This window comes from Podarcis muralis, chromosome 2 (genome assembly GCF_964188315.1).
Source record: "Podarcis muralis chromosome 2, rPodMur119.hap1.1, whole genome shotgun sequence".
NCBI lineage: Eukaryota > Metazoa > Chordata > Lepidosauria > Squamata > Lacertidae > Podarcis > Podarcis muralis.
Window position 1 is genome coordinate 124,301,332 of NC_135656.1, and position 27,826 is coordinate 124,329,157.

The following is a 27,826-nucleotide window of genomic DNA, read 5'->3' on the forward strand; positions in this document are numbered from 1 at the left end:
CTTACATTTAAAGCGTTTCACCCATGTGAATTTGTAGATGAATTTTATAGTGTCCACTTCGACAGAAGCTCTTTCCACACTCTTTACATTTAAATGGTTTCTCCCGTGTGAGTTCGATTATGTATTCTAAGGTTTTCACTTCAACTGAAGCTCTTTCCACACTCTATGCAGTCAAATGGTTTTTCCCGTGTGTGTTCGTTGATGTCGTTTACAGTGTCCACTATGATTGAAGGTTTTCCCACACTGCATACATTTAAATGGTTTCTCCCCTGTGTGAGTTCGATGATGTAGTCTAAAGTGTCCACTTTGACTGAAGCTCTTCCCACACTCTATACATTTAAATGGTTTCTCCCCTGTGTGAGTTCGCTGATGTTTTCTAAGGGTTTCACTTAGACTGAAGCTCTTTCCACACTCTATACATTTAAATGGTTTTTCCCCTGTGTGAGTTTGATGATGTAGTCGAAGTTTCCCACTATCAGCGAAGCTCTTTCCACACTCTATACATTCAAATGGTTTTTCCCCTGTATGAGTTCGCTGATGTACTTTATAATGCCCACTTTTATTGAAACTTTTACCACACTGCATACATTTAAACGGTTTCTCCCCTGTGTGAGTTTGATGATGTTGTTGAAGTTTCTCACTTTGACTGAAGCTCTTTCCACACGCTATACATTCAAATGGTTTCTCCATTGTGTGAGTTTGTTGATGTAGTCTATAGTGTCCACTTTGACTGAACCTCTTTCCACACTCTATGCATTTAAATGGTTTTTCCCCTGTGTGAGTTTGTTGATGTAGTCTATAGTGTCCACTTTGACTGAAGCTCTTTCCACACTCTATACATTCAAATGGTTTTTCCCCTGTATGAGTTCGCTGATGTACTTTATAGTGTCCACTTTTCTTGAAACTTTTACCACACTGCATACATTTAAACGGTTTCTCCCCTGTGTGAGTTCGATGATGTTGTTGAAGTTTCTCACTTTGACTGAAGCTCTTTCCACACGCTATACATTTAAATGGTTTCTCCACTGTGTGAGTTCGTTGATGTAGTCTATAGTTTCCACTTTGAGTGAAGCTCTTTCCACACTCTATACATTTAAATGGTTTTTCCCCTGTATGAGTTCGCTGATGTACTTTATAGTGTCCACTTTTCTTGAAACTTTTACCACACTGCATACATTTAAACGGTCTCTCCCCTGTGTGAGTTCGATGATGTTGTTGAAGTTTCTCACTTTGACTGAAGCTCTTTCCACACTCTATACATTTAAATGGTTTCTCCACTGTGTGAGTTCGTTGATGTAGTCTATAGTTTCCACTTTGAGTGAAGCTCTTTCCACACTCTATACATTTAAATGGTTTTTCCCCTGTGTGAGTTCGTTGATGTAGTCTATAGTTTCCACTTTGAGTGAAGCTCTTTCCACACTCTATACATTTAAATGGTTTTTCCCCTGTATGAGTTCGCTGATGTACTTTATAGTGTCCACTTTTCTTGAAACTTTTACCACACTGCATACATTTAAACGGTTTCTCCCCTGTGTGAGTTTGATGATGTTGTTGAAGTTTCTCACTTTGACTGAAACTCTTTCCACACTCTATACATTTAAATGGTTTCTCCACTGTGTGAGTTCGTTGATGTAGTCTATAATGTCCACTTTGACTGAAGCTCTTTCCACACTCTATACATTTAAATGGTTTTTCCCCTGTGTGAGTTCGTTGATGTTCTCTATAGTGTCCACTATCACTGAAGCTCTTTCCACACTCCATGCATCTGAATGGTTTCTCCCCTGTGTGAGTTAGATGATGCCGTCGAAGTTTCCAACTATTAGAGAAGCTCTTTCCACACTCTATACATCTGAATGGTTTCTCCCCTGTGTGAGTTCGCTGATGTATTCTAAGGTTTCCCCTTAGACTGAAGCTCTTTCCACACTCTATACATTCAAATGGTTTTTCCCCTGTGTGAGTTCGTTGATGTTGTCTTAAGTGTCCCCTTTGACTGAAGCTCTTTCCACACTCTATACATTCAAATGGTTTCTCCCCTGTGTGAGTTCGATGATGTCGTCGAAGTTTCCCACTATGAGAGAAGCTCTTTCCACACTCTATACATTCAAATGGTTTCTTCGTTATTCCTTTTGAATTTACAGATGGCCCCCCAGAATTATTGCCTGATTTCTCCATCGTCTGCTTCAGAGTGCAGGGAGACAAAATCCTGTTGGTGTTTCAAGGGAGAGAACAAAGGAATATGACACACATCAAGTTCAATTACCACTCATTCCAATTAATATTTATAATTATGATGTGCCACCTGACCTCGTTCCCGTTTTCTGACACTGGACTATCCTAGTGTAAATTCTCTGCCCAGGCCTCTCTCACTGTCTTTTCTCCATTTGCCTCACTCCTGGACGTACCTCCTCTATTTCAATGCGGAATCTGTGTCACACTGAAGAAGCTCAATATTAAACATCAATATATAACTGTACTTAATGGAAACTTCAGCCTCCCATATTTAGCACTGATTCATTCATAGGATGAAGCTATTAGTTTTATTGCTGGAGACACAAATTTATTCCTGAGATATCAAATACATTAATAATATTATGTCATGGGGTGTTGGGGCTGGGATAGTACCTCTCGTGGGAGACATATAGGGCTCCTTCTGGGATGATTGGTCCACCATTAATCCCCAACCTGTACTCTCACCTGTGGGTCCTAGAAGCTGTCAGCATGCAACAGCACACACAACCCAGGAAAAGCTTTGACAGGCCATCTAAACCAGTTGAGGATAATTGATGGGTCTCAATCCCTTGATGAGTCGGGGACTTTCACTGCATGCGATGACAGGCTCTGGCACATTGAGCAGATGAGACCAATAGTGTCTCCAATGGTCAAGCAGGTGGTTTATGCAAGTGCCGTAGAGGGAAGTGAGGGGCTCATCAACCTGGGAAGGGAGGCCAAGCAGCAGAAGGAAAACTCTGATCCTAAACCTCTTCAGCCTTGCGTGAATATCTTCAGGAAAAGAAGAGGCTAAGAAGTAAACGTTACACGAATCGGGAGTGGAGTCCTTAAGACGATTGTGTTGGAGTGTTGTGGGTATCAAGGAGTGAACACTATGCTAAGTGGAAATGCTGACTCAGTTTCATGTGGTGAGTCAGCATCCCAAGAGATGGTCTATAGCCAGCTTGTATACAGAGGTATGCTTGACTTCACACTGGCTTCTCCCCCCGTATGTAGGAAGGCTGATTTGTGGAACTTTATGATGCTGCAGGACTGCAGCTGGAATAAAGCTCTCCTTGCTACACAGCTGGACTCCTGAGTGCTTTATATGGAGCTTCTATCGGTCCAAATACATTGCAACATGTTGGGTGGAGTCCTTGTACACCTCCTTCCGGTAACTCCTGGGGCCAAGCTGGGGCCAAAAATATTGCTCTGCTTCCCTTTGGACCATATCAAGAAGGTTGAGAAGGTAGGGCTGCCATAGGTCTGCTCCCCCCCCCCCAGGAATCGAGGAGGATTTTCACAAGATCGGCAAAAGGTCCACCCAGATGTATGGCAAGGCGGCTGTTTCTTGTGAGGAGAACCAGAACTTACAGGGTTAAACAGTTCTATGTGACCGTCTCACATCTTGAGGCCTGGTTTTGTTCACATACGGGAATCTTTCTTTGCGTGTGAGTTACTTTCGCTTTTAGCTGTTGAGCCGGAGGGAATGTCCGCCCGATCTCCGGGGTGATTTATGATGGTTTTTCTGAACATAATAAAGCCTTTTTAGATTAAGCAATAAGCCTGTGTACAGACTGGGATTTATCACCCACACAAGGCAAAACCGCTGCTGCAATACTCCATTACATTCCGAAGATTTCTATGGTGGGAAACATCAGGAAAGCTCAAAAGCTGTTTTTTGGGGGGAGAATTTGTATTTTTAAAAAGCCCAACAACTCTGTCCGGATTTTTGCATTTTTAAACAGGGCCACCCTGCTGGAGAAGATGGCCTTGTCGTGTAGGCAGCCCAGGACCTCCACACACACTGCCCTGTATTCTGCAGGGGTCACGTCTGTGCTTCTAACACCCCTGTTTGACTTCAACCTCATGGAGACTCTACATTGTGTCTCGAGGCAGATGGATGTCAACAAAAGGGGGTGGAAGGACAGAATCTGACTTTTGAGAGAGGAGGTGCAGTCAGAGATGCTTCCACCAGAAGAGAGCCTGAGGGGGGAAACCACCATTAGATGACATTTAGGATCCCTGCCTCCATTTCTCAGCCTGAATTGTAACTCAGAATATTGATTCTGGACTCAGTTCAGAACCTTCAGATCTATCCTCTGGTTGGCCGTCTTCTGGAATATAAACCAGACCTATTTGAGGGTATCATCCAGACCTTCATTTAGTGTGGGCACCTTGGATTTGGAGTCTAGGTATCAATCATAATCCCTGAAAACATGTCTCAGTGACCCTTGGTATCTATACCCACCCGGACCTCCCAAGTGAGTCTGAGCTCCTAGAGGAACCATCTATGGTGAGGTGCGACACCTCTGGCCCTCCAGATGTGGTTGGACTCAAAGCACCATCAGCCCAAGCAAGGATGGCCAACGACCAGGGATGATGGGAGTTCTACTGGAACAACATCTGGAGGGACACACTTTCTCCATCTTCCTCCTTTTCTGAAAAAGCTAAATATCTGTATTGTTCCCTCCTTCCTCCGTGATGTGTAACATCTTCCTGATACACTCCAAGCAACTACACACATTCCCTAATCCTGCACCATTTACTTCCTGAGGCTGCTCCATTGTGTCCACCTTCTCAGAACCACCCACCATTTCAGTAGCAGTCCTTCAGTTCCCAGCTATTAGTCCCCCCACCCTACGGAGGAATTATTCATCTGAATCCCAGGGGCTGGGAGTCCTGAGTGGGGAGACAGTTGTTGGCCCTGCTGGGGGGTGGGTTCTCCTTGCCTGGTCCTTGCGAGAAGAGGATGATGGACGAGGTGGGCCCTGATCCTAATACAGCAGGACTTTTCTCACGTTCCCACAAACTGAAACAAGACCTACAAAGATACAGTCTCCCAGGCAAGAGGAACGACATACCTCTCAAAGTCTCTGGATTTTTCTGTTTCAAGGAAGAAGTTGAGCTCAGACTTGCAGATCAGATTCTCTCCTGTGCGGAATAAGTAAAATGGAAGTGCCATTTACATCACTGGAAAAGTATTCAATAATGTGTTGAAGAAAGTATAACAAAGTAGCTGGTGTCCCATTAAGTGCTAATAAAAGTATTATGGCCTCAGCATTTGTGGGCTGCAGGCTGAGGGTGTGAACTGTGGAGCAGGAAGACTCGCAATCTCCATTATCCTGAGAGTCTCTTTGTAGATTTTGCATAATTATTTTGTTTTTTTTTTTTATTTTAAAAAGGTTTTTATTGTAATCCAACATCTAAAAAACATACACATTATTAATAATAAGGCAAAACACAAAAAAATAAGGATAATAAAATAATTCAAAAATCAATATACAATCTTTCCGTTCTTTGACTTCCCACCACCACGACGAGACCTCTATCTCAACAATATTTACAGCAGTGTCTTTTACTAACTGTCATGTTTTACCTCGCAATTTTTAAATTATACCTACTGTGACTTTGGTGCTTCCTAATGTCATCTCCATGTATGAAAAAAATTTGTTCCAGTCCTTAATAAATTTAGTGTTTTCCTGGTGCCTAATCTTCTGCGTCATTATTGCTAAGTCAATGTATTCAATTAGTTTGATTCGCCAATCCGTGATTGTTGGAATACTGGGGTTTTTCCATTTCTGCGCCAGCAGTACCCTAGCGGCTACTGTTGCATACTGGAATAGGGTTTGGTCTTCCTTACTGATCTCACTGCCCGCCATTCCTAAAAGGAATGCTTCGGTTTTTTTTGGAAAGGTATACTTTAGCATCTTTTTTAGTTCATCATAAACGGAGCCCCAGAACTTCTTTACTACATCACAGGACCACCACATGTGGAAGAAGTCTCCCTCTTTCTTTTTACACTTCCAACAGGTCTTATCTCCGGTTTTATACATTTTAACTAATTTTGTTGGGGTGATGTGCCAGCGGTACATCATCTTTTCCATGTTCTCTCGGAGGCCGACACATGCCGAGAATTTCATGTCTTTGGTCCATAGTTTTTTCCATTTTTCATATTCTATGGGGTGTCCTATATCTATGGCCCACTTAATCATGACTTCTTTGACTTCCTCATCCATAGTGTCCCAGTCTAGTAGTTGGTTATACATTTTAGTTAGGAGCTTAGATTTCCCTTCTATTATTTCTAACTGGAATTGGGATTTGTTTTTACTCATGCCAGCTTTTTTGTGTTCAATCCATAAAGAGTGAATTTGGTGATATTGTATCCACCCCGTTAGTTTATCTTTTAATTCTTCGTATGGTCTAATTTCCCATCCTTTCTCAGATCTTTTCAGAAGTTCCGCATAAGTCCATCTTCTACCTTCCATGTTCACTTTTTTAGTTATTAGAATATCTATGGGTGACAACCATAGAGGGGTATCTTTTTCTACCAAATTCTTGCACCTGTTCCACACTTCCAATAACGCTCCTCTTATGATGTGATTGGAGAAACTTTTGTGCACACCTCCCTTATCTTGCCATAGGTAGGCATGCCATCCAAACCTAGCATTAAAACCCTCCAAGTCCAGTAAGTCGGTGTTGTCCAGCACTATCCACTCTTTCACCCAGCATAGACACGAGGCCTCATAGTAAAGTTGTAAATTCGGGAGCGCAAATCCCCCTCTATCTCTTTTATCAGTGAGTAGCTTGTACTTAATTCTGGCCCTTTTACCCTGCCAGATAAATCTGGAAAGGGTCCTCTGCCAATTCTTAAACATTGTTGTACCCCTGATTACCGGGATATTTTGGAACAGGAATATCATTCTGGGGAGGATGTTCATCTTAATGGCAGCCATTCTCCCCTCCCATGAGAGGTGTAGTCTACTCCAACTGTCTAGATCTCTTTTGCATTCCCTCCACGTTCTGTTGTAATTGTCCTCCACCAAATTTATATTTTTCGTTGAGAGCCAAATACCCAAATACTTAATCTTTTTTGATGTCTTTATCCCTGATTCTAGTTCAATTTTATTTTTTGTTTGTTCGTCTAAGTTCTTTACCAACATTTTTGTTTTTGTTTTGTTCAATTTAAACCCAGATAGTCTCCCAAATTCCTCCATTACATCAATGACTACATTTATCCTCTCTAGAGGTTCTTCTATTGATATTACAAGATCATCGGCGTAAGCCTTAACTTTATATTCTTTTTTACCTATCTTAATCCCTCTTATTCCCGAAGTTCCTCTAATCTTGTTCAATATTACCTCCAGGACCATGATGAATAACAGGGGTGATAAAGGACACCCCTGCCTTGTACCTTTTGTGATCTTAAATGAGTTTGTTAAATTACCGTTGATGATAAGTTTCGCTCTTTGGTTTGAATAGATTGCTCTGATGCCTTCTAAAAATGGCCCTCTTATTCCTACCCTCTCCATACATTTAATGAGGAATTCCCAGGACACATTATCGAAGGCCTTTTCGGCATCTATAAAGATTAAGGCGGCAGGGATATCAATCCTAAGATCCAGATATTCAATTATGTTGACTACATGTCTCACATTCTCCTTTATCTGCCTGCCCGGCAGAAATCCGGCTTGGTCTTTATGGATTGCTCTATTCAGATGTTTCTTAAGTCTGTTAGCCATTATTCCTGCGAAAATCTTGTAGTCATTATTGAGCAGTGAAATTGGTCTGTAGTTTGATATGTTAAGTGTATCGGAGTCTGCTTTGGGTATTAATGTAATATGTGCCTCTCTCGAAGCGAATCAGGCATTTCCCCTCCTTGGAGGATATTATTAATTACACTGCAGAGTACTGGGACCAGCTGTTCCTCTAGAGTTTTGTAGTATTTTTGAGAAAGGCCATCTGGGCCAGGGGCTTTTCCGGATTTCATTTTCTTAATTGCCTCTCTGACCTCATCCATAGTTACTGGTTCGTTTAACATTATCTTTTCCTCGTCTGTAAGATCTTCTTTCCCATTCCTTTCTAAATACCTTCCTATCTCATTTGTATCTTCTGCCTCTTTCTTTTTATACAGATTTTCGTAGTATTGAAGGAACTTTCCCTTAACCTCACTGGGGTCTTCTATTATTTGGTCTTCAAATTTGATTTTATTAATCACCTTTTGCTTTTGCTTTTTCCTCAATTGCCATGCTAACAACTTACCGGTTTTATTTGCTGATTCAAAGTATCTTTGTTTCATCATCTTTATTCCCCATTCTATTTCGTGATTCAGCAGTGTTGAGTATTGGGTCTGTAATAATTTATAATTTTGGATATACCTCTTATCCCCAGGATTTGTTATTAGTTTGTCCTCTACTTCTTTTAGTTGCTTAACTATCTCTTCCTTCTTTGCTTCTCTCAAGTTCTTCCTATATTTGTTCTGTTGGATCAGAAAGCCTCTTAGGACTGCTTTACTGGCATCCCATACCACATTAATTTTAGTTTCTTTATGCAGGTTATGGTCAAAATAATCTTTCAAGACATTCTTTGCCTTATCAGTAATCTCATCCTGTTCCAGTAAATAATCGTTCATTCTCCATCTATACGGGCCTGATACAGTACCCTTTATTTCCAAAAAGATTGAGTTGTGATCCGATAATGTTCTGGGTTCTATTGTACATCTCCCCGCTCTCAGCGAAAGTTCCCTGGAGACCCAGATCTGGTCTATTCTACCCCAGCTCTGGTGTACTCCAGAGAAATGGGTAAACTGTTTCTCTGTAGGGTTTTTGTGTCTCCAAATGTCTATTAAATCTAAATTTTCTTGGAGATCGTCGAAGGTTTTTGGAAGTTTCCCCTGCTTCCCTTTCCTTCTTTTTTCACTTCTGTCAATATTGGGTTCCGGGACTCCATTCAAATCCCCTAATAAAATTAATTTATAGTTTTCTAATTCTAGTAATATTTGTTCCAGTTTACTGAAGAACTCGGTTTTATTTGTATTAGGGGCATATATCGATACTACATTAAATCTTTCCCCTTGGTGGGTAATTTGGATCCCTAGGATCCTCCCCTCCTCATCTTTACATATTACTTTGGGTTCCAGTTTTTCTTTAGCATAAATGACCACCCCTCTCTTTTTATTCACCTCTGAGTTAATGAACTCCTTTCCCAGCTTTTTATTGGTCAATATATGTTTATGTTTTTTGGCCACATGGGTCTCTTGACAGCACACCACATCACATTTTTTATTTTTCAAAACTTTCACTATTTTATTTCTTTTAACTTTCTCATTTAGACCGTTGACATTCCATGTTAAAAAAGTTAAAGACATTATTTGGTAGAAGCGTAGCGTTTATATCCAATTATTGATTCTTTACTTCTTCCTCTTCCTCTGTTTCTTCCCCTGTTTCTTCCCCTTCCGCTACGCTTCCCCCCTCGTCCTCCTCTCTTTCTCCTTCCTCCTCCCCTCTCTGTGGCCTCGCCCTCCCCCCCTCCTCCCCTCCCCCCTCCCTCACTTCCTTTCTTCCTGATATTCCATTCTCCTTTTTGGTAAGCTCCTTCTCGTATCTTCTCAGGAACTTCTCTACCTCTAGTGAGCTGGTCAGTTTAAATCTCTTATCCTTGAAAAAGAAGGCAATTCCCTCGGGAAATTCCCATCTATATTGAATGTTGTTCCTTCTCAGAACACCTATTATGTGCCTGTACCCTTCCCTCTTACGTAATAACCTGACCGGGATCTCTTTCAGGACAATTATTGGTCTACCGCCTATTATTAGTTTTTTATGGTAACTTGTTTTAAGTATCAGGTTCCTCATTCCTATTGAGTTAAACATTACCAAGCAGTCCCCTATGGGTTTCCTGGTTCTGTTCTGGTATGTTCTCGTTTTAATCCTAAAGGCGTTTTCTATTGTATACGCGACCTCCTCTTCTTTGGTCTCTAACCAATTTGCTAGTTCGGTAATTATTTTTTCTTTAATGTTCTCTTTCGTTTCTTCCTCTATGCCTCTAAATTTTAAGTGCATTTGTCTTTGTCGCATTTCAGCCATCGCTATATTGTCCCATATCTGCTCCTGTGATTTGTTCAGCTCTCGCATCTCCTCCTTCATTTTCTCTGTCTCCCTTTTCTGTTCTCTCATGTCTTTTTGAATTTTTTTGTTAGATTCCTCAAATGTCTTTGCTTTAACTGTTAACTCTTGAACTTTCTTTCCGAGCTCTCCTATAGCTCCCTCTATTCTTTTGTCTATTCTATCTTGCATTTCCTCTAATTTATTTTCTATATTATTTTCATTCTGCTTAAGTTCCTCCTTAATTTTTAGCCACAGAAAATCCAAGTCTTTGATTTCTTCCTGTCTAGAGATTTTCCTTTCCCCTGGTGTTCCCCCTCCCCTTTTCCCATTCTTCCCCTGCATTTTTGCTTCTTATTATTCGTTGACCTTTTCAATACTGATTCTCTCCCTTTAAGGGCTCACAGTCTCCTTATTACCCTCTATACAGCTGTCCCGAGTAGTCTGTTTAGTTACACAAAAGAATACCATCGAAATCACAACAGGTTCCCACACGGAGTACCCAGAGCTTAACTAAGCCCCATGTCTCCAAAGTACCAAAAAAAAAAAAAAAGAAAAAGAAAAAGAAAAATCAGGGGAGTTATTCAAGAGGTGAGCATGGGGAGGCAAAGGGGTGGGGGGAGGCAAATGGGTTATTTATGTGAACTTTACAAGATGGGCGAAAGAGAGGTCGGTCAGGAGGATTAATAAAGAAATATAACAATAACTGTGCAGAGCGTCGAACAGCCACTGAGTTACTGGGTGGGGGGGGAGAGGGGAGGAAGGGTAGGGATTAACCAAGCGAGGAGGTATACACAGATATACAGAAAGCCATGGGTAACAATCAAACTGAGTCACTAGGGGGTGGGGGGGTTTTGTTACTTCTATTACAAATAATTGTCTGTCTTTAACTTCCTTTGCGTCAGCAACACAGTACTCTCACATCGGCCCAAGAAAGACCCACATATCTTAAGTAAATAAGAAAGGAAAAACAGCTACAATCCTTAGTCGATATTCATTTCCAGCTTTCAACAGTAAGTCTCTTCAGGGGGTGACCGTGTTGAATTTGTCTCCTCCCTCTTTGTGCTTCTCCTGTTCTCTTAGGTTTATTCCATTAACGCTTACTGCTTACTGCTGTGTGTGCCCACTAGTTCGCCAATAAAGTATCAATAAAGAGTCACAGAAAAAATAAGACTTAAGCAATATTCCAAAATAGGCGTCCAAATAAACGTCCAAGTGTAAGTCCGTTCATGAAACCACGTCAAACTCCTAGCGGAGGTATACGTTACTTAGGCAAGCAGTCTTTGAACCTCCTATAAATGGAAGTCCGGTTCGTTCATTTAGTTTAGTTAGTAAAGAGGAAAAAAAAAACCCTCCTCCTTCTGAGCATACACAGTTCGGTCGTTATGCAATATTCTGCTCTCTTACTAACTGCGGTTCTCTGAGTCTGCGCTCATTTCGCTCTCCGTCGGGTGGTGACCATATATAAAAAACAGTTACTGTCCGGACTCACCCATCTATGCTCCTTCTCTTCGTTGTTATTTTAAGTCCAATAACGATGGGGAAACCGTTTTTAAAACTGTTGAGGCTCGCCGCCTTTTTCGGTGGAAGCTTGAGGCATCGTAGCTCGGAGACGGTAGTCCCCTATTGTGCGCCTGCGGCTCCGCCCTGTCTCTCCTCTCTGCCGAAGCGGGAGGGACCCACGGAAGTAAACGCCGCTCCGCGCCGCTGGGAAACCTTCCCCCAGGGGTTCCCCCCCTGGGCTTTCGCTTTTTTGAGGGGCGCAGTGCCCTTGCGACACCCCCTTGTCTCCGAGATATTCAGAAAGCCCTTAGCGTGGCTTTCCGCGCTTCCTCACCGTCCTCACTACCGCAATATCGGTTCATGAAAAGTTACGGATGGAGTAAATTACACGGTTGCTGTAAACTATCATCCCAAACACAAACTCTCACTCACATACTGTCTGTAAATTTGGCAATCTCACACCCATTGCCTATAATACTGGCAATTCCAGGCCTGCAGATGCACAGCCCAGGGTGTAGAGCCTCCAGCCACAGGTATTGTCTACCGTGGAAATGCCCGAGATTGGGGCGGATTATGGATCTTTGGATGCTGATAGATTGTATCTCAGTTTGTAACCCACTCTGACATTGCCTACAAAAAATAAAAGTACAGTGGTACCCCGCTAGATGAATGCCCCGCTAAACGAAAAGCGCGCAAGACGAAAGGGCTTTCCGATTTTTTTTTCTGCTTCGCAAGATGAATTTTTCTATGGGGTTGTCTTGCAAAACGAAATTTTTTGGGGGGTCTTGCGTTTATTTTGTCTTTTCTGAAAGCCGCTAAGCCGCTTATCTGCAAATTGCCGCTTATCCGCTAATAGCCGCTAAGCCGCTTATCTGTCAATTACCGCTTATCCGCTAAGCCTTTGATAGCGGTGCTCCGCAAGACGAAAAACCCTGCAAGATGAAGACACCCACAGAACAGATTAATTTCATCTTGCGGGGCACCACTGTAATAGAAATGCCTTCTGGATATACTTATATATAAACCCTGAAAGCCTTTCTATAGCATCCTTCTCCCATATTCCTAGATTGGTATATATACATCATCAGCACCACCACCATCGATTAACCATGCAGTGGAAACACTTAAGAATGGGAGCCAGAGAGAGAGGCAGAGGTATCTGGCTACTTCCTGGGCGGGGCTTCCAGAAGCAAAGAGCCGCTTTGGAGAAGGCCTTCTCCTCCCTCCTCCCCCTCAGGACCTTCCAGCTTTTTCTCTCTTCTCCTCTCCAAGGTGGACCAAGGGTTTGACTATTTGGAAAACTCAGCAGTGGCCAGAGGATTGGAAAAGAACAGTCTGCATCCCAATCCCAAAGAAGGGCAGTGCCAAAGAATGCTCCAACTTCCGCACAATTGCGCTCATTTCACACGCTAGCAAGGTTATGCTTAAAATTCTACAAGGAAGGCTCAAGCAGTATGTGGACCGAGAACTCCCAGAAGTGCAAGCTGGATTTAGAAGAGGCAGAGGAACCAGAGACCAAATTGCAAACATGCACTGGATTATGGAGAAAGCTAGAGAGCTCCAGAAAGACATCTACTTCTGCTTCATTGACTATGCAAAAGCCTTAGACTGTGTCGACCACAGCAACTATGGCAAGTTTTTTAAGAAATGGGAGTGCCTGATCACCTCATCTGTCTCCTGAGAAATCTCTATGTGGGACAAGAAGCTACAGTTAGAACTGGATATGGAACAACTGATTGGTTCAAAATTGGGAAAGGAGTACGGCAAGGCTGTATATTGTCTCCCTGCTTATTTAACTTATATGCAGAATTCATCATGCAAAAGGCTGGGCTGGATGAATCCCAAACCGGAATTAAGATTGCCGGAAGAATTATCAACCACCTCAGATATGCAAATGACACAACCTTGATGGCAGAAAGTGAAGAGGAATTAAAGAACCTTTTAATGAGGGTGAAAGAGGAGAGTGCAAAATATACTCGGAAGCTCAACATCAAAAAAACCAAGATCATGGCCACTGGTCCCATCACCTCCTGGCAAACAGAGTTGGACACGACTAAACAACAATAACAGCAATGCAGCCGAGGATCAGTGGGGAGAGGACTGAGCTTCCAGGGAGGAAAGGGTGAGGAAAATCAGTGGACCCCCCCCCCCTTATCAGGCAGAGTGGGCAGAAGGGAGAAGCCAAGGCAGACCCACCACCAGAAATTCCTCCTCCAGCGCCCAAGGATGGAGACATCTCTCCAAAAGGAAGAGTCTCTCTCTCCCTCTCTGCTCTGCTGGGCTTCTATCCCCCAGGGATGCTGCCATTCCTCCCTCAGCCCCCCATCTTCCTCTGCCCTCCTCCCTCCGTCCCACAGTCTCCCCTGCGCCCGGAAACCCCCTTGGCATCGCTCACCCCTCGCCCTCTGCGCCGCATCTCTCCCGGGCGCACCAACCTCTCCATCCGGAGGGGCCTCCCGAGGGGGGGGGGTCTCTATCCAGGCCTATTTCACTTCCTTTAACCCTTTTGTGGACTCCGTCTCTCCCTCAAGGCGCAGGGATTCCTGCCAGCAGGAAACGGCAGAGGGCGGGGGGCGTCGTGTTTGGGTCCTGGGTTCAAATCCAGGGCTGCTTGGGGACGGGGGTCTTCGTGGGGACCCCCTTGGTGGGCATCACGTTTCAGTTCAGGCAAGAGAGCCCGGGGGGGTGCAGGGCAGTTCAGCGTCGCTTGAGCCCCCGGGGAAAAGAGACGCGTGTGGAGGGGGGGGGCGCTGGAAAGGAGAGGGCAGCTGGATTGCATGGATCGGGGGCCTTGAGCACCTCCTGGACCCCCAGGAAAAAGAAACATGGGTGGGGGGGGCTCCAAAGGAGATCCTGCCACGCAATCCCTGCAGGCGTTGCCCCCCCCCCCTTCGCAGCAGGATTGCGGGGATCGGAGCCCCTGCTTATGAGGCCCAGGAGAGGGGCTCTTCTGCGGGCAGGGGTGAAACTAGGCTGGATTTCCCCCGAGTCAAAGACCCAACTGGAGACATTTGCATCCCCACAAAGACATCCTCAACGGCGCCCTGCTGGAGGCGCCACCTGGTGCAAAAAAAAACAACCCCCCGGCTAGCCCCCCCCCCCATAGCTATGGCTCTGTTTCCGGGAGGGGTCTCTGTCTTTTCCTCTTCCCCCTCAATCGCCCCCTTTCCCACGCAGCCTCTTTACCTCTTTGTCCTCTCTGGACCTCCGCCTCCCTTGCTCGCTGTTCCGGGTTCCTTCCCCGCAATAGAAAGCGGAGTAGGGGGGGGGGTGAGGGGAACCAGTCAACCCCCACCCCTCCTCCCCTTCGGGAAACCTCCCCCTTTCCACTTTGCCCCCCCTGGAAACTTCCGACCTAGAGACACTTCGGGTTCCTTGTCGCAGGCGCGCGCCTCTAGAGCTACGTTCGCAGAGCAGCCCCTGCCTGTGTTGGGATGGGAACAGGAAGAGATGGCGCTGCCTTTGGCCTCCTGCTCTTGGGGCTCCGTCTCCCCCCAAGTCGCCTCTCTCCCCCCAGCGGAGAGTGGAAATGGGGGCGGGAGCGGGTGGCTTGCTGTTTGGGTATGAGCTGATGGATTTATGTTTCCCTCCAGAGCAGGGTGGCAGCTGCACACTTATTTTTCCTTATTTACTTTTGTTATTGCATCATTTTAATAGAGTTAAGTTGAGGGTCTTACGGAGACTCTTCCTGGCTCCTCAAAAAGGCCAGAAGAACAGGAAAGGCATAATCCATGTCTGCTTAAGACTGGGCTAGGCAACAGGGAGGCAGTAATAAGACGCAGGGGCCGTGATGATTTATTACAATTATTTGTATAGTTTAAATAATATACGTATATACGTATGTGTGACTATTATTATTTATTTACACGATGAAACATCAACATAAAAATCTTCCCTAAGCTGGGTTGCCTTCATAAATATATATCAATATTTATTTGTTTTCCAATTATTGTTTTTCCTATGTCTTTAGCAGTTGTCTTCCAAAAAGAGTGGAAACCCAGGTTTGTGAAACCCTTGTGTACACAGTGGTCTGCTTGCAGGAAGACTCCCCTGAAGCATGACTGAAGAATTAGTTCAAAATTATTGTGTGTGTTTTTTTTATTAAACCCAGCCATTCTGGGTGGCTTCCAACAGAATATTAAAAATACATGAAAACATCAATCATTAAAACCTTCCTTAAACAGAGCTGCCTTCAGATGTCTTCTAAACATCAGGTAGTTGTTTATTTCTTTGATATATGATGGGAGGCCTTTCCACAGAGCGGGCGCCACTACTGAGACGGCCCTCTGCCTGGTTGCCTGTAACTTCGCTTCTCGCAGTGACGGAACCGCCACAAGGCCCTCAGAGCTGGACCTCATTGTCCAGGAAAAACGATGGGGGTGGAGATGCTCCTTCAGGTCTACTGCGCCCAGGCCGTTTAGGGTTTAAAGGTCAGCACCAACACTTTGAATTGTGCTCGAAAACATACTGGGAGCCAATGCAGGTCTTTCAAGACTGGTGTTGTTATGTGGTCTTGGCCGCTTCCAGTCAACTGTCTAGCTGCCGCATTCTGGATTAGTTGTCGTTTCCAGGTCACCTTCAAAGGTAGCCCCACGTAGAGCGCATTGCAGTAGTCCAAGCGGGAGATAACTAGAGCATGCACCACTCTGGAGAGACAGTCTGCGGGCAGGTAGGGTCTCAGCCTGCATACCAGAGGCAGCTGGTAGACACTGCCCTGGACACAGAATTGACCTGTGCCTCCATGCACAGCTGTGAGTCCAAAATGACTCCCAGGCTGCACACCTGGTCCTTCAGGGGCACAGTTACCCCTTTCAGGACCAGGAATTCTCCAATCTTGCCTGCCCTGTCCCCCCATAACAGTGCATCTGTCTTGTCAGGATTCAACCTCAATCCAGGTGTGCCTGGAGTTCTTCCACAACCACCCACTCACTCACCTTGTCCAAGAATGGAAGATTTGAGCGGGATCTTCCCCTAAACCCAAAGGAAGCAGAAGCCCTGGGGCTGCCACATGGTGCCTCTGAGCGAAAATAGGCTCACGAGGAGACTTCTCTGGTACCTGCAGCCCCTCCTTCCCCGTCTCAGAAGTAGAATTAGAAAAAGTCTTTTCATAATTCAATCACAGTATGAAGAAAGCACTGTGGGTGTTAAGTTGTGGGTGAACATATCAGACGACCCAGTGATTCTTCAAACAGCTCTTGTTTATTCACAGGCCAGAACAGAACTGAACTGAAGGGTTCAGCCAGCCTGCTTATATAGAGCTCCAGTACAACGCAACTGTGGGCACAGGCAGGGGGACGTTACTCCAGTCAGTGTAAATTCCTGTTCCACTGGTCTGGAGCATCCTCCCCTTGGGAGATGGGCGTGGCCCTGGCTGAAATTAAGAAAAGCCCCGGGACCAGATGGATTGTCAGCTAAATATTATAAAGTATTAGAAAATCAATTAACACCAGTGCTATGTGACATTATGAATAATATATTGAGAGGAGGAAGGATACCAGAAACATGGAAAGAGGCCTACCTCACGATGATCCCTAAACCCAATACGGACAAACTTAATATTAAAAACTATAGGCCCATATCATTATTAAATAACGATTACAAAATCTTCGCAGAGGTAATGGCAAGTAGACTCAAAAGATATCTAGCAAATCTAATTCATAAGGATCAAGCAGGATTCCTTCCAAATAGGTTACTCAAAGACAATCTAAGGCATACCATAAATATCATTGAATATTTGGAGTGTAAGAATGAAGTACCTGCGGCGCTGATTTTTATCGATGTGGAGAAGGCATTCGATAATGTCTTATGGCCGTTCCTACTAAAAAGCATGGAGAAAGCAGGGCTAGAGGGTGAATTTATGGAAGGAATAAAAGCAATCTATACGAATCAATCTGCCAAATTGATTATAAACAACAATTTAACAAATTCATTTAAAATTGAAAAAGGAACAAGACAAGGTTGCCCTCTATCCCCGCTTTTATTCATTATGGTATTAGAGGTAATTACGAACAAAATAAGAGCAACACCAGAGATTCGAGGGATCAAAGTAGGAACGAAAGAACACAAACTAAAAGCGTATGCAGACGATTTGATGTTATCCCTAGAAGAGCCGCAAAAAAGTGTCAGTAAGGCCCTGGAAATATTAGAAGAATATGGCAAACTATCCGGTTTTAAATTGAATAAATCAAAGACAAAAATGCTGACTAAAAATCTGGGAAAAGATGAAATAGAAAAATTAGAGATACAGAATGGAATCAAGGTGGCTAAAAAAATAAAATATCTAGGAATTTGGCTAACTACAAAAAATATAAACTTAATTCAGGATAATTACTTGACAACATGGAAGGAAATTAAAAAAGATCTAGATACATGGAACAGAGCGAAACTTCCGTGGATGGGAAGGATGGCGGCAATAAAAATGAACATACTCCCAAGAATGTTATTCTTGTTCCAAAACATCCCTGTGATTAGAGGTTCCACAATGTTTAAGGATTGGCAGAAAACTCTTTCGAAATTTATATGGCAAGGGAAAAGACCGAGAATTAGATTCAAATTACTCACAGATCGAAAAGAAAGAGGGGGATTCTCGGTGCCAAATTTGAAATTATACTTCGAGGCCTCCTGCCTTTGTTGGATCAAAGATTGGATTAATTTGGAAAACACCGACCTGTTAGACCTACAAGGTTTCTACAATAGGTTCGGTTGGCACGCCTACTTGTGGCTAAATAAAGAAAAGGTACATAAAGGGTTTTCAAGTCATATTATTAGAGGACCACTATATGAAGTTTGGGAGAAAAATAAAAAACTTTTAGAATGGAAGATGCCCTGGTGGTTATCACCAATTGACATTTTAACAACCAAAAAAGCAAATATGGAAGGAGAAAGATTGACCTACGAAGACCTACTGATAAGATCAGAAAGTGGCTGGAAATTGAGAACATATGAAGAGCTGAAAGACAAATTAACAGGCTGGCTGCAGTATCATCAAATAAACGCAATATGGATGGAAGACAAAAAAGTAGGGATAAGTGAGAAAAAATCTAAATTTCAGATAGAAATAATTGAAGACAAAACCATGTTACCATAAAGCACCAATGCTGCAGCAAGCAAAGGCTCTAGCAGCTCAGCCAGCTGCTTGTGGCTGGAAAGCCAGACAGGATGTTTGTGACTGTTGCCATGGGAACAAAGGGGCAGTCCATTCTGTACTGAGCACCGGATGTTAGCTCAGTGTGTGTGTGTCATATGACCCGTACTGGATGTACTTGGGTGGAGTTTCTTCTTGCTGTTGTTGAGTGCAGACATGATTCTCTGTACTGAGATAAGAGGCAGAAATAAATGATGTAAATAGTTTTCTGTCTGCTTCTTTCCCCTCCCTGGGGGACACCAAAGGGGAGAGAGGAAGAACGGTGTGTTCCTCTCACACATCTGAGAAGAATCGCCGGACCTCGCCTGCTTATCAGCAGAGTGGAGACGCGGGGAGGTCGACAGGAATATCTGCCGGTGCCTACGCTGTAGCACATTCCTCTGACCCAGGCAGAATTCCAACAGTGGCAGCATTCGATGGTTGCGGTTCATCGAACATCTGCATGAGAGGCTGATGAAGTGCCCTCCTCTGCTCCGAGGGAGAAGATAAGCGTCTGAGAACAGCCAGAAGCTGCACAGATCGCTGGACCCAGAGGAACGTGTTTTCAAAGGCAACAAAGCTCAAGGTATGCTGCATTTCGGGCTTAAAGTGTGAACGCAGATTGATTTATTCTCTGGTTCACGGGAGAGCTGCGTTTGGTGAAAAACAGCTCTGATAGAAGAGGCTGCAGCTTGGAGACTCAGCCTGCATTCCACAAATTCCTGTGGTTAAGATAAGAAGTCCTATATGCACTGTTGCTAAGTAACGGAAAGTTGGAAAGTTACTGGCAAAGGGGCTGGACTGTGAGTGTGAGCCTGGGAAAGCGAAACAAAACCAGAGAATGTTTTGGCTACAAGTTTACGTGCTCTTGGAGGGACTTTCCGTAGCAGCCAGAGTTTAGCTGCCAGGTGCCAAAGAGCGTAAACAACTTGCAGTTTGCCTGCCTGAGAAAGAAAAAAACAACTGTTGGATTTTACAGTTTGTTTGAGAGTGTGAGCTGGAGGCTTTGGCTTCGAGATGGATGCTAAGAAGGGGGCTCTGCCTTTCCCACCTCCCTTAGATGATGACAATTATGCATCTTGGTCTATTAAGATGAAGGCCCTGCTGCAGAATCAGAGACTGTTTGAGGTGATAGAGAACCCCATTCCTGCAGCACCAACGCGTGCTTGGGAGTCACAGAATGTGAAGGCCAGGACTGCTATAATTCTGTGTGTGTCAGACTCGCAGCTTGTGCATATTCAGGATTTACAGCACGCGAAGGAAGTTTGGGACACGCTGAGAAGGACACATCAGAGAGATGCAGGTTCTTCAGCGTTGCTGTATTTTGAGAAGTTGACCAATCTGAGATTAGCGCCTGATGGAGATGTTCAAGCGCACCTGACGGAAATGAAATATCTGCGTCAACAGATGATGGAACGTAATTTCCGTCTGCAGGAGGAAGTGTTTTGCTTCATGGTGATAAACAGCCTGAATCGGACTTACAAATCCGTTGCCAGTCAGCTTGGTTCGCTACCGGCGGCTCAGTTAACCTCAGAGAGAGTCTATGCGGTGGTCCTGAATGAACACGACAGACTTGCTGCACTGGAAGTGAAGGACAGGGGGAGGCAAGAACAGAGTTCAAATCTTCCCACTGCTGATGCTACTGGAGAGCATGCTGTAGCATTGAGCGCTGTCCGATGCTACAATTGTGGACAGACTGGGCATATTCAGCGGTACTGCAAGAAGCCTCGTCAGCACAAAGGAGCCAAGGGCGGCTCCACAAAGTCTGAGGCGTCAGGCAAAGGTCACACCATCTCAAAGGCAAAATCTGCAAAGGCTATGATGGCGAAAGGAACCACGCCAGATGTTGGGAACGCGTTCATAATCGACACTGGCGCCACGAAGCATCTCTGCCCACACAGAGAACTGTTTTCGACGTTGGAGAAGCAAAGCTTCACTGTGAAACAGGCCAACGGTCAAGAGCTGGAAGCGACCGGGATTGGGACTGTGTATCTTGAGAGTCTGAACTTGACTATAAGCGATGTTTACCTGGTTCCAGAACTGAGATTTAATCTGCTGAGTGTGTCGCAGATTGCCAAGAAAGGACTGAAACTGTCCTATGATGCTAAAAGATGCAAGATCTACAAAGATGGAGAACTGTTTCTTACTGCCAAAGAGAAAGATGGACTGTATTTGTTGACTTTTGATCAAAGTGATTACATGAAATGTAATTCTTCTGACTCTAACGAAATTTCTTTTGCAGGTCTGACCAACAAGGAAACCCGGAAGGTGGCCAAGAAGGTCGACAAAGCATTTCAGCGGGTGTATGCTGATGTGATTGGTCCTCTAGTGCCATCTAGAGGCAATGCAAAGTATTACCTTCTGTGTGTGGATTCTTTCACAAATTATGTTTGGATTTATTTTTTGCAGAAACCAAAAGAAGCCTTAGAAAGGTTTAAAGAGTTTTGTGACAAGGTTAAAAATATGCATGATGCTAACATTGATTGTCTTTTCACAGATGACAAGCCAGTTTTTCTTTTACAGGATTTCCAGAGGTTCCTACAGGAGAAAGGGATAAGACACAAAATTGCTAGTTCCGAAGAAGCATGGCAGAAATGTGTCTGTGTTAGGGTGAACAAAGAATTGCAAAAGGGGATGCATGCACAATTGCTTAGTTCACATTTGCCACATGAATATTGGGCGGAGTCGTTAATGTCCTATGTTCACGTGTGGTTGAGAAAGGTCTCAAAAGACTTGGGAATTTCTCCTTTTGAGAAGCTGTTCAAAAGAAAACCTTCTGTTGCCTATTTCAAGGTTTTCGGGTCTCATGTGAGAACAGAAGCTCCAGGTGGAGTAAAGAATGCCAGAGGCATTTTCGTAGGTTATGAAAAGGGTCTCTACAGAGTAATTTTGTCTGAATCTGGTCAGGTGATTCTCACAAAATTTCTAGAGAGTGCTCCTGAACAGGAGAGAGTGACTGTTCACGCTTTTCCCACAGAGGACAATGATGATTCTGATGATGATGAGTTTGATCTTATTGAGTTCAGTAGTACTGATGATGACAGCGATAGCTCAGACAGCTCAGTTGTCACAGTCATTGAGAGGAAGTCTCACATAATGACTAGACCCTCAGAAGAGAAGGATGAACCACTGATTAAGCTTAGTACTGGTTCTCCAGAGAGTTCAGAGGCTGAACCAGAAAGAAGAGAAGAGCAGCAACTCTTATGTAGGTCTGAGAGAGCAACGAAGGGTGTACCACCCAAGAGGTATTCAAAGGAGTTTGCTAACCTTGCATATGTTGCTGTTGTAAACGACCAAGGACAGATTGAAGCTGTGTCTGAGTCAGAGACAAAGGCACAACAGAGAGTTGTTAACCAAGGTAATGCGAAGTCACACAACCAGAGAGGTACATTGGTTAAACCAGTGGCGGGTAGTTCCAAGTGTGGAACTGAAACAACAGGGGAATGTTATAAGTATAACAACTGTTTGTTTTCTTCTCTGGATGACGCTTTGCTCGCGGCACGCATCGATACTTTAGGGGGAGTATGTTACCATAAAGCACCAATGCTGCAGCAAGCAAAGGCTCTAGCAGCTCAGCCAGCTGCTTGTGGCTGGAAAGCCAGACAGGATGTTTGTGACTGTTGCCATGGGAACAAAGGGGCAGTCCATTCTGTACTGAGCACCGGATGTTAGCTCAGTGTGTGTGTGTCATATGACCCGTACTGGATGTACTTGGGTGGAGTTTCTTCTTGCTGTTGTTGAGTGCAGACATGATTCTCTGTACTGAGATAAGAGGCAGAAATAAATGATGTAAATAGTTTTCTGTCTGCTTCTTTCCCCTCCCTGGGGGACACCAAAGGGGAGAGAGGAAGAACGGTGTGTTCCTCTCACACATCTGAGAAGAATCGCCGGACCTCGCCTGCTTATCAGCAGAGTGGAGACGCGGGGAGGTCGACAGGAATATCTGCCGGTGCCTACGCTGTAGCACATTCCTCTGACCCAGGCAGAATTCCAACAGTTATTATCCAAAATGTATGATATATTATTGGAATGGGACACTAAAGATGAAGAAATAAAGGAGGTTATGACAAAATGGGCAATGGATTTGGGATACAATATAGAATATGAAAAGTGGTCGAAATTATGGAGTTATGGAATGAAATTCACGGCATGCGTCACGCTTAGAGAAAATTTAGAAAAAAAGATGTATAGGTGGTACATCACACCAGCAAAATTAGGAAAAATGTACAAAACAGGAAATAAAGCCTGCTGGAAGTGTAAAATTAAAGAAGGCAATTTCTACCATATGTGGTGGACTTGCGAGGAAATGAAGAAATTTTGGGACCTGATTTATAACAAGTTAAAAAAAATATTTAAATACACTTTCCCTAAAAGACCAGAGGCCTTCCTATTAGGAATAATTGGGGATGAAATTAAAAAAGAAGATAAAACACTATTCCAATATTCGACAGTAGCGGCTAGAATATTAATTGCACAAAATTGGAAAAGTTCAAATACCCCAACGGTCAGAGATTGGCAAACAAAATTATTTGAATATGTTGAATTAGCAAAAATGATGCAAAAAAATAGAAACCAAAAAAATACAAAGTTTATTAGCGATTGGAATAAATTTATGGTATATATTGAAGGAAACTATAGAAACTTAAAAACTACAGCAGGTCTGATATAGATCTTATGATGCGCAAACCATTAACAACTCTTAGCTGCAGAAAAAAGATAATTTTTATCAAGAAGCCCAAAATCGGGAGGGAAGGAGGTCAATACGTGTGTAGAGGAAAGATCTAAATATCTAAAGATATAAAGATTCAAGGAGTAAGACAAGGAACCGTAACGGAAATTGATGCTATTTTTGTGTTATGTATGGATATTTTTTCCTTTCTTTTTTCTGTAACTGTTGTTTTGTTTTTTGTTTTGGTTATTTAAGTGAAATTCAATAAAAAGAAATAAAAAAAACAAAAGCTTTTGTGTAGTCAATGAAGCAGAATTAGATGTCTTTCTGGAACTCTCTAGCTTTCTCCATAATCCAGCGCATGTTTGCAATTTGGTTTCTGGTTCCTCTGCCTCTTCTAAATCCAGCTTGCACTTCTGGGAGTTCTCGGTCCACATACTGCTTAAGCCTGCATTGTAGAATTTTAAGCATAACCTTGCTAGCGTGTGAAATAAGTGCAATTGTGCGGTAGTTGGAGCATTCTTTGGGATTGGGATGTAGAGTGTTCTCCAATCCTCAGGCCACTGCTGAGGTTTCCAAACTTGCTGGCATATTGAGTGTAGCACGTTAACAGCATCATCTTTTAAAATTTTAAATAGTTCAGCTGGAATAGCATCACTTCCACTGGCCTTGTTATTTGCAGTGCTTTCTAAGGCCCATTTGGCTTCACTCTACAGGATGTCTGGCTCAGGGTCTCCAGGATGTCTGGCTCAAGTGGTGGAATTAGGCATAGCTAAAAATTACTTATCCATGCAAATTGAGAAGGGCAAAAATGGATCTTTCTTGGTTCATCAAACTGCAAAAATTGATGATCTTGTTGAAATGCTATGTTTCAACACCTATGGTGGAAGGAAACACCTATGGTGTGTGGTTTCGCCTTTACAGGTGAAGATAAGTCATTTCCTAACAAAACTTTGTATTGTTCAGCTATAGGCAAGCTAAATTTCATTCAAAGAATCTCAAGACCAGATATAACTTATGCTTTTCACTTTCTGGCAAAATTTGTGGAAAAGCCCACAACGGAATGTTTCTCTGCTCTTAAGAGAGTGGTAATGTACCTTAAACATACCAAACATTATAGGTTGCAGTTTACAAGTATTGACAAAGGTTTTGAAATTTTCTGTGATGCATCTCATGCAGTGGCACAAAATAATTGCAGGGGTGTGTCTGGTATGGTGTTTTGTTATAATGGTTGTCCATTTGAATGGAGGTCCCAAACACAAACCATTATTTGTCTCTCCACAACAGAGAATGAATTATGTGCATGCGTTCAGGCCACTCGTGATATAGAATAGTATCTGCAAGTATTTGCCGACCTACAGATGCAAGTAACACTACCAGTAAAAGTTTACCTTGATTCCCAGAGTGGACTCGCTATCCTGTGTTCAGAGACCAATACGCAGCGCACTAGAGTCTTAAGGTTACGTTTACAGTTTGTAAAGAAACTAATTGCTGACGAAATGATTGTATTTCAGTATGTTCCAGGTGACAATCAAATTGCAGACATTTTTACTAAAGCTCTTCCAAAGGTTACACATGAAAGACATGTACAAAATATGCTTTATGTTTTTGTTCCACAATAATGAACCGCAGGAGAAATGTTGAATGGTCACTAAAATGTAAAGGTTCATTATTGTTTCACAAGTTGTGTATGTCTTTAAGGGCCAGGGCCAGGGCAAATAACGAGACCCAGTCTTACAGCTGTGAAACATAGCAGGTGCTGCTGAGGTGTGTTAATCAAGCTGTGTCAGCATTTGGGCATAGTATATAAGGAGCAGCAACTAGCTCCCTCATTACCCTGGGGGATGGGTTGGTGGTTGGGTCTGGTTTGTTGTTGATGTATTTAGTGTACAAGGAGTTTTTGTTTTTGTTAATAAAACCTTGTTTAAGTTATTTTTGAGTCCCTTTTTAATGCATGGTCTCCCCAGCAAGCTCTCTGCAGCGCTACTAAACAGCAAATAGCAAAGAGTTTTCACTTCAACTGAAGCTCCTTCCACACTCTATACATTCAAATGGTTTTTCCCATGTGTGTTCGTTGATGTCGTTTACAGTGTCCACTTTGACTGAAGCTCTTTCCATACTCTATACATTCAAATAGTTTTCCCCATGTGTGTTCGTTGATGTCGTTTACATTGTCCACTTTGACTGAAGCTCTTTCCACACTCTATACATTCAAATGGTTTTTCCCCTGTGTGAGTTCGTTGATGTTGTCTATATTGTCCACTTCGACTGAAGCTCTTTCCACACTCTATACATTTGAATGGTTTTTCCCCTGTGTGAGTTCGCTGATGTTCTCTATAGTGTCCACTGTTATTGAAACTTTTCCCACACTCTATACATTTAAATGGTTTCTCCCCTGTGTGAGTTTGCTGATGTTTTCTAAGGGTTTCACTTAGACTGAAGCTCTTTCCACACTCTATACATTTAAATGGTTTTTCCCCTGTGTGAGTTCGCTGATGTTCTCTATAGTGTCCACTTTGACTGAAGCTCTTTCCACACTCTATACATTTGAATGGTTTTTCCCCTGTGTGAGTTCGCTGATGTTCTCTATAGTGTCCACTTTTATTGAAACTTTTCCCACACTCTATACATTTAAATGGTTTCTCCCCTGTATGAGTTCGCTGATGTTGTTGAAGTTGCTCACTTTGACTGAAGCTCTTTCCACACTCTATACATTTAAATGCTTTCTCCACTGTGTGAGTTCGTTGATGTAGTCTATAGTGTCCACTTTGACTGAAGCTCTTTCCACACTCTATACATTTAAATGGTTTTTCCCCTGTGTGAGTTCGTTGATGTAGTCTAAGTTTCTCACTTTGACTGAAGCTCTTTCCACACTCTATACATTCAAATGGTTTCTCCCCTGTGTGAGTTAGATGATGTCGTCGAAGTTTCCCACTACTAGAGAAGCTCTTTCCACACTCTATACATCTGAATGGTTTCTCCCCTGTGTGAGTTCGCTGATGTATTCTAAGGTTTGCCCTTAGACTGAAGCTCTTTCCACACTCTATACATTCAAATGGTTTTTCCCCTGTGTGAGTTCGTTGATGTTGTCTTAAGTTTTCCCTTTGACTGAAGCTCTTTCCACACTCTATACATTCAAATGGTTTCTCACCTGTGTGAGTCCGTTGATGTAGTTGAAGTTTCCCACTAAGAGTGAAGCTCTTTCCACACTCTATACATTCAAATGGTTTCTCCCCTGTGTGAGTTCGATGATGTTGTTGAAGTTTCTCACTTTGACTGAAGCTCTTTCCACACTCTATACACTCAAATGGTTTCTCACCTGTGTGAGTTCGATGATGTATTCTAAGGGTTTGACTTCGACTGAAGCTCTTTCCACACTCTATACATTTAAATGGTTTCTCCCCTGTGTGAGTTCGATGATGTTGTTGAAGTTTCTCACTTTGACTGAAGCTCTTTCCACACTCTATACACTCAAATGGTTTCTCACCTGTGTGAGTTCGATGATGTATTCTAAGGTTTCCACTTCGATTGAAGCTCTTTCCACACTCTATACATTCAAATGGTTTCTCACCTGTGTGAGTTCGATGATGTATTCTAAGGGTTTGACTTCGACTGAAGCTCTTTCCACACTCTATACATTCAAATGGTTTCTTCATTATTCCTTTTGAAATTACAGATGGCCCCCCAGAACTCTTGCCTGTCTTCTCCATCGTCTGCTTCAGAGTGCAGGGAGACAAAATCCTGTTGGTGTTTCAAGGGAGAGAACAAAGGAATATGATACACATCAAGTTCAATTGGCAGTCATCCCAATTAGTATTTATAATTATGATGTGCCACCAGATCTCGTGCCCGTTTTCTGACACAGGACTATCCTAGTGTAAATTCTCTGCCCAGGCCTCTCTCACTGTCCTTTCTCCATTTGCCTCACTCCTGGACGTACCTCCTCTATTTCAAGGCGGAATCTGTGTCACACTGAAGAAGCTCGATATTAAACATCAATATATAACTGCACTTAATGGAAACTTCAGCCTAGTTTTATTTAGTTTATTTTATTTATTTAGTTTTATTGCTGGAGACACAAATTTATTTCTGATCTATCAAATACATTAATAGTATTATGTCATGGGGTGTAGGGGCTGTGGAGTTTGGAACTGACAGGGTTAAAACTCCATGGGAGGAGCTTTACACAGAGAAGCACCTCACAGTCTGTGTCACTCTCCAGACTTGCTTTCGATTCTGGCTGAGACGCAGCTCAGCTTGGAGGCTTTGTTTGTGTGCTTTTGGAGCACAGTGAGAAATGTCGGAAGTTTCTGATGGATTTACTGCTTTGTAAATAAACGCTTCTAGAGATAAGAACCGAACTGTCTTTGGACTTGATTTATCCCTCATCTCACACGGACGCAGGACCGCTGCTACTCTGCTCTCCTGCCAGGTCAGCTCCCT

At 43.2% G+C, this 27,826-nt stretch overlaps 1 protein-coding gene across 1 annotated transcript in view; it reads right to left on the bottom strand.

The window, feature by feature from the left end:
* Positions 1–27,826, bottom strand: part of LOC144326680 (uncharacterized) — an 87,782-nt gene that overhangs the window by 29,612 nt on the left and 30,344 nt on the right. Inside the window, exons 5-6 of the mRNA XM_077923421.1 lie at positions 25,531–27,124; positions 1,027–2,037 (exon numbers count right to left, since the gene is read on the bottom strand). Coding sequence (XP_077779547.1) covers positions 1,027–2,037; positions 25,531–27,124 — 2,605 coding nt within the window. The remainder of the gene's footprint in view (positions 1–1,026; positions 2,038–25,530; positions 27,125–27,826) is intronic.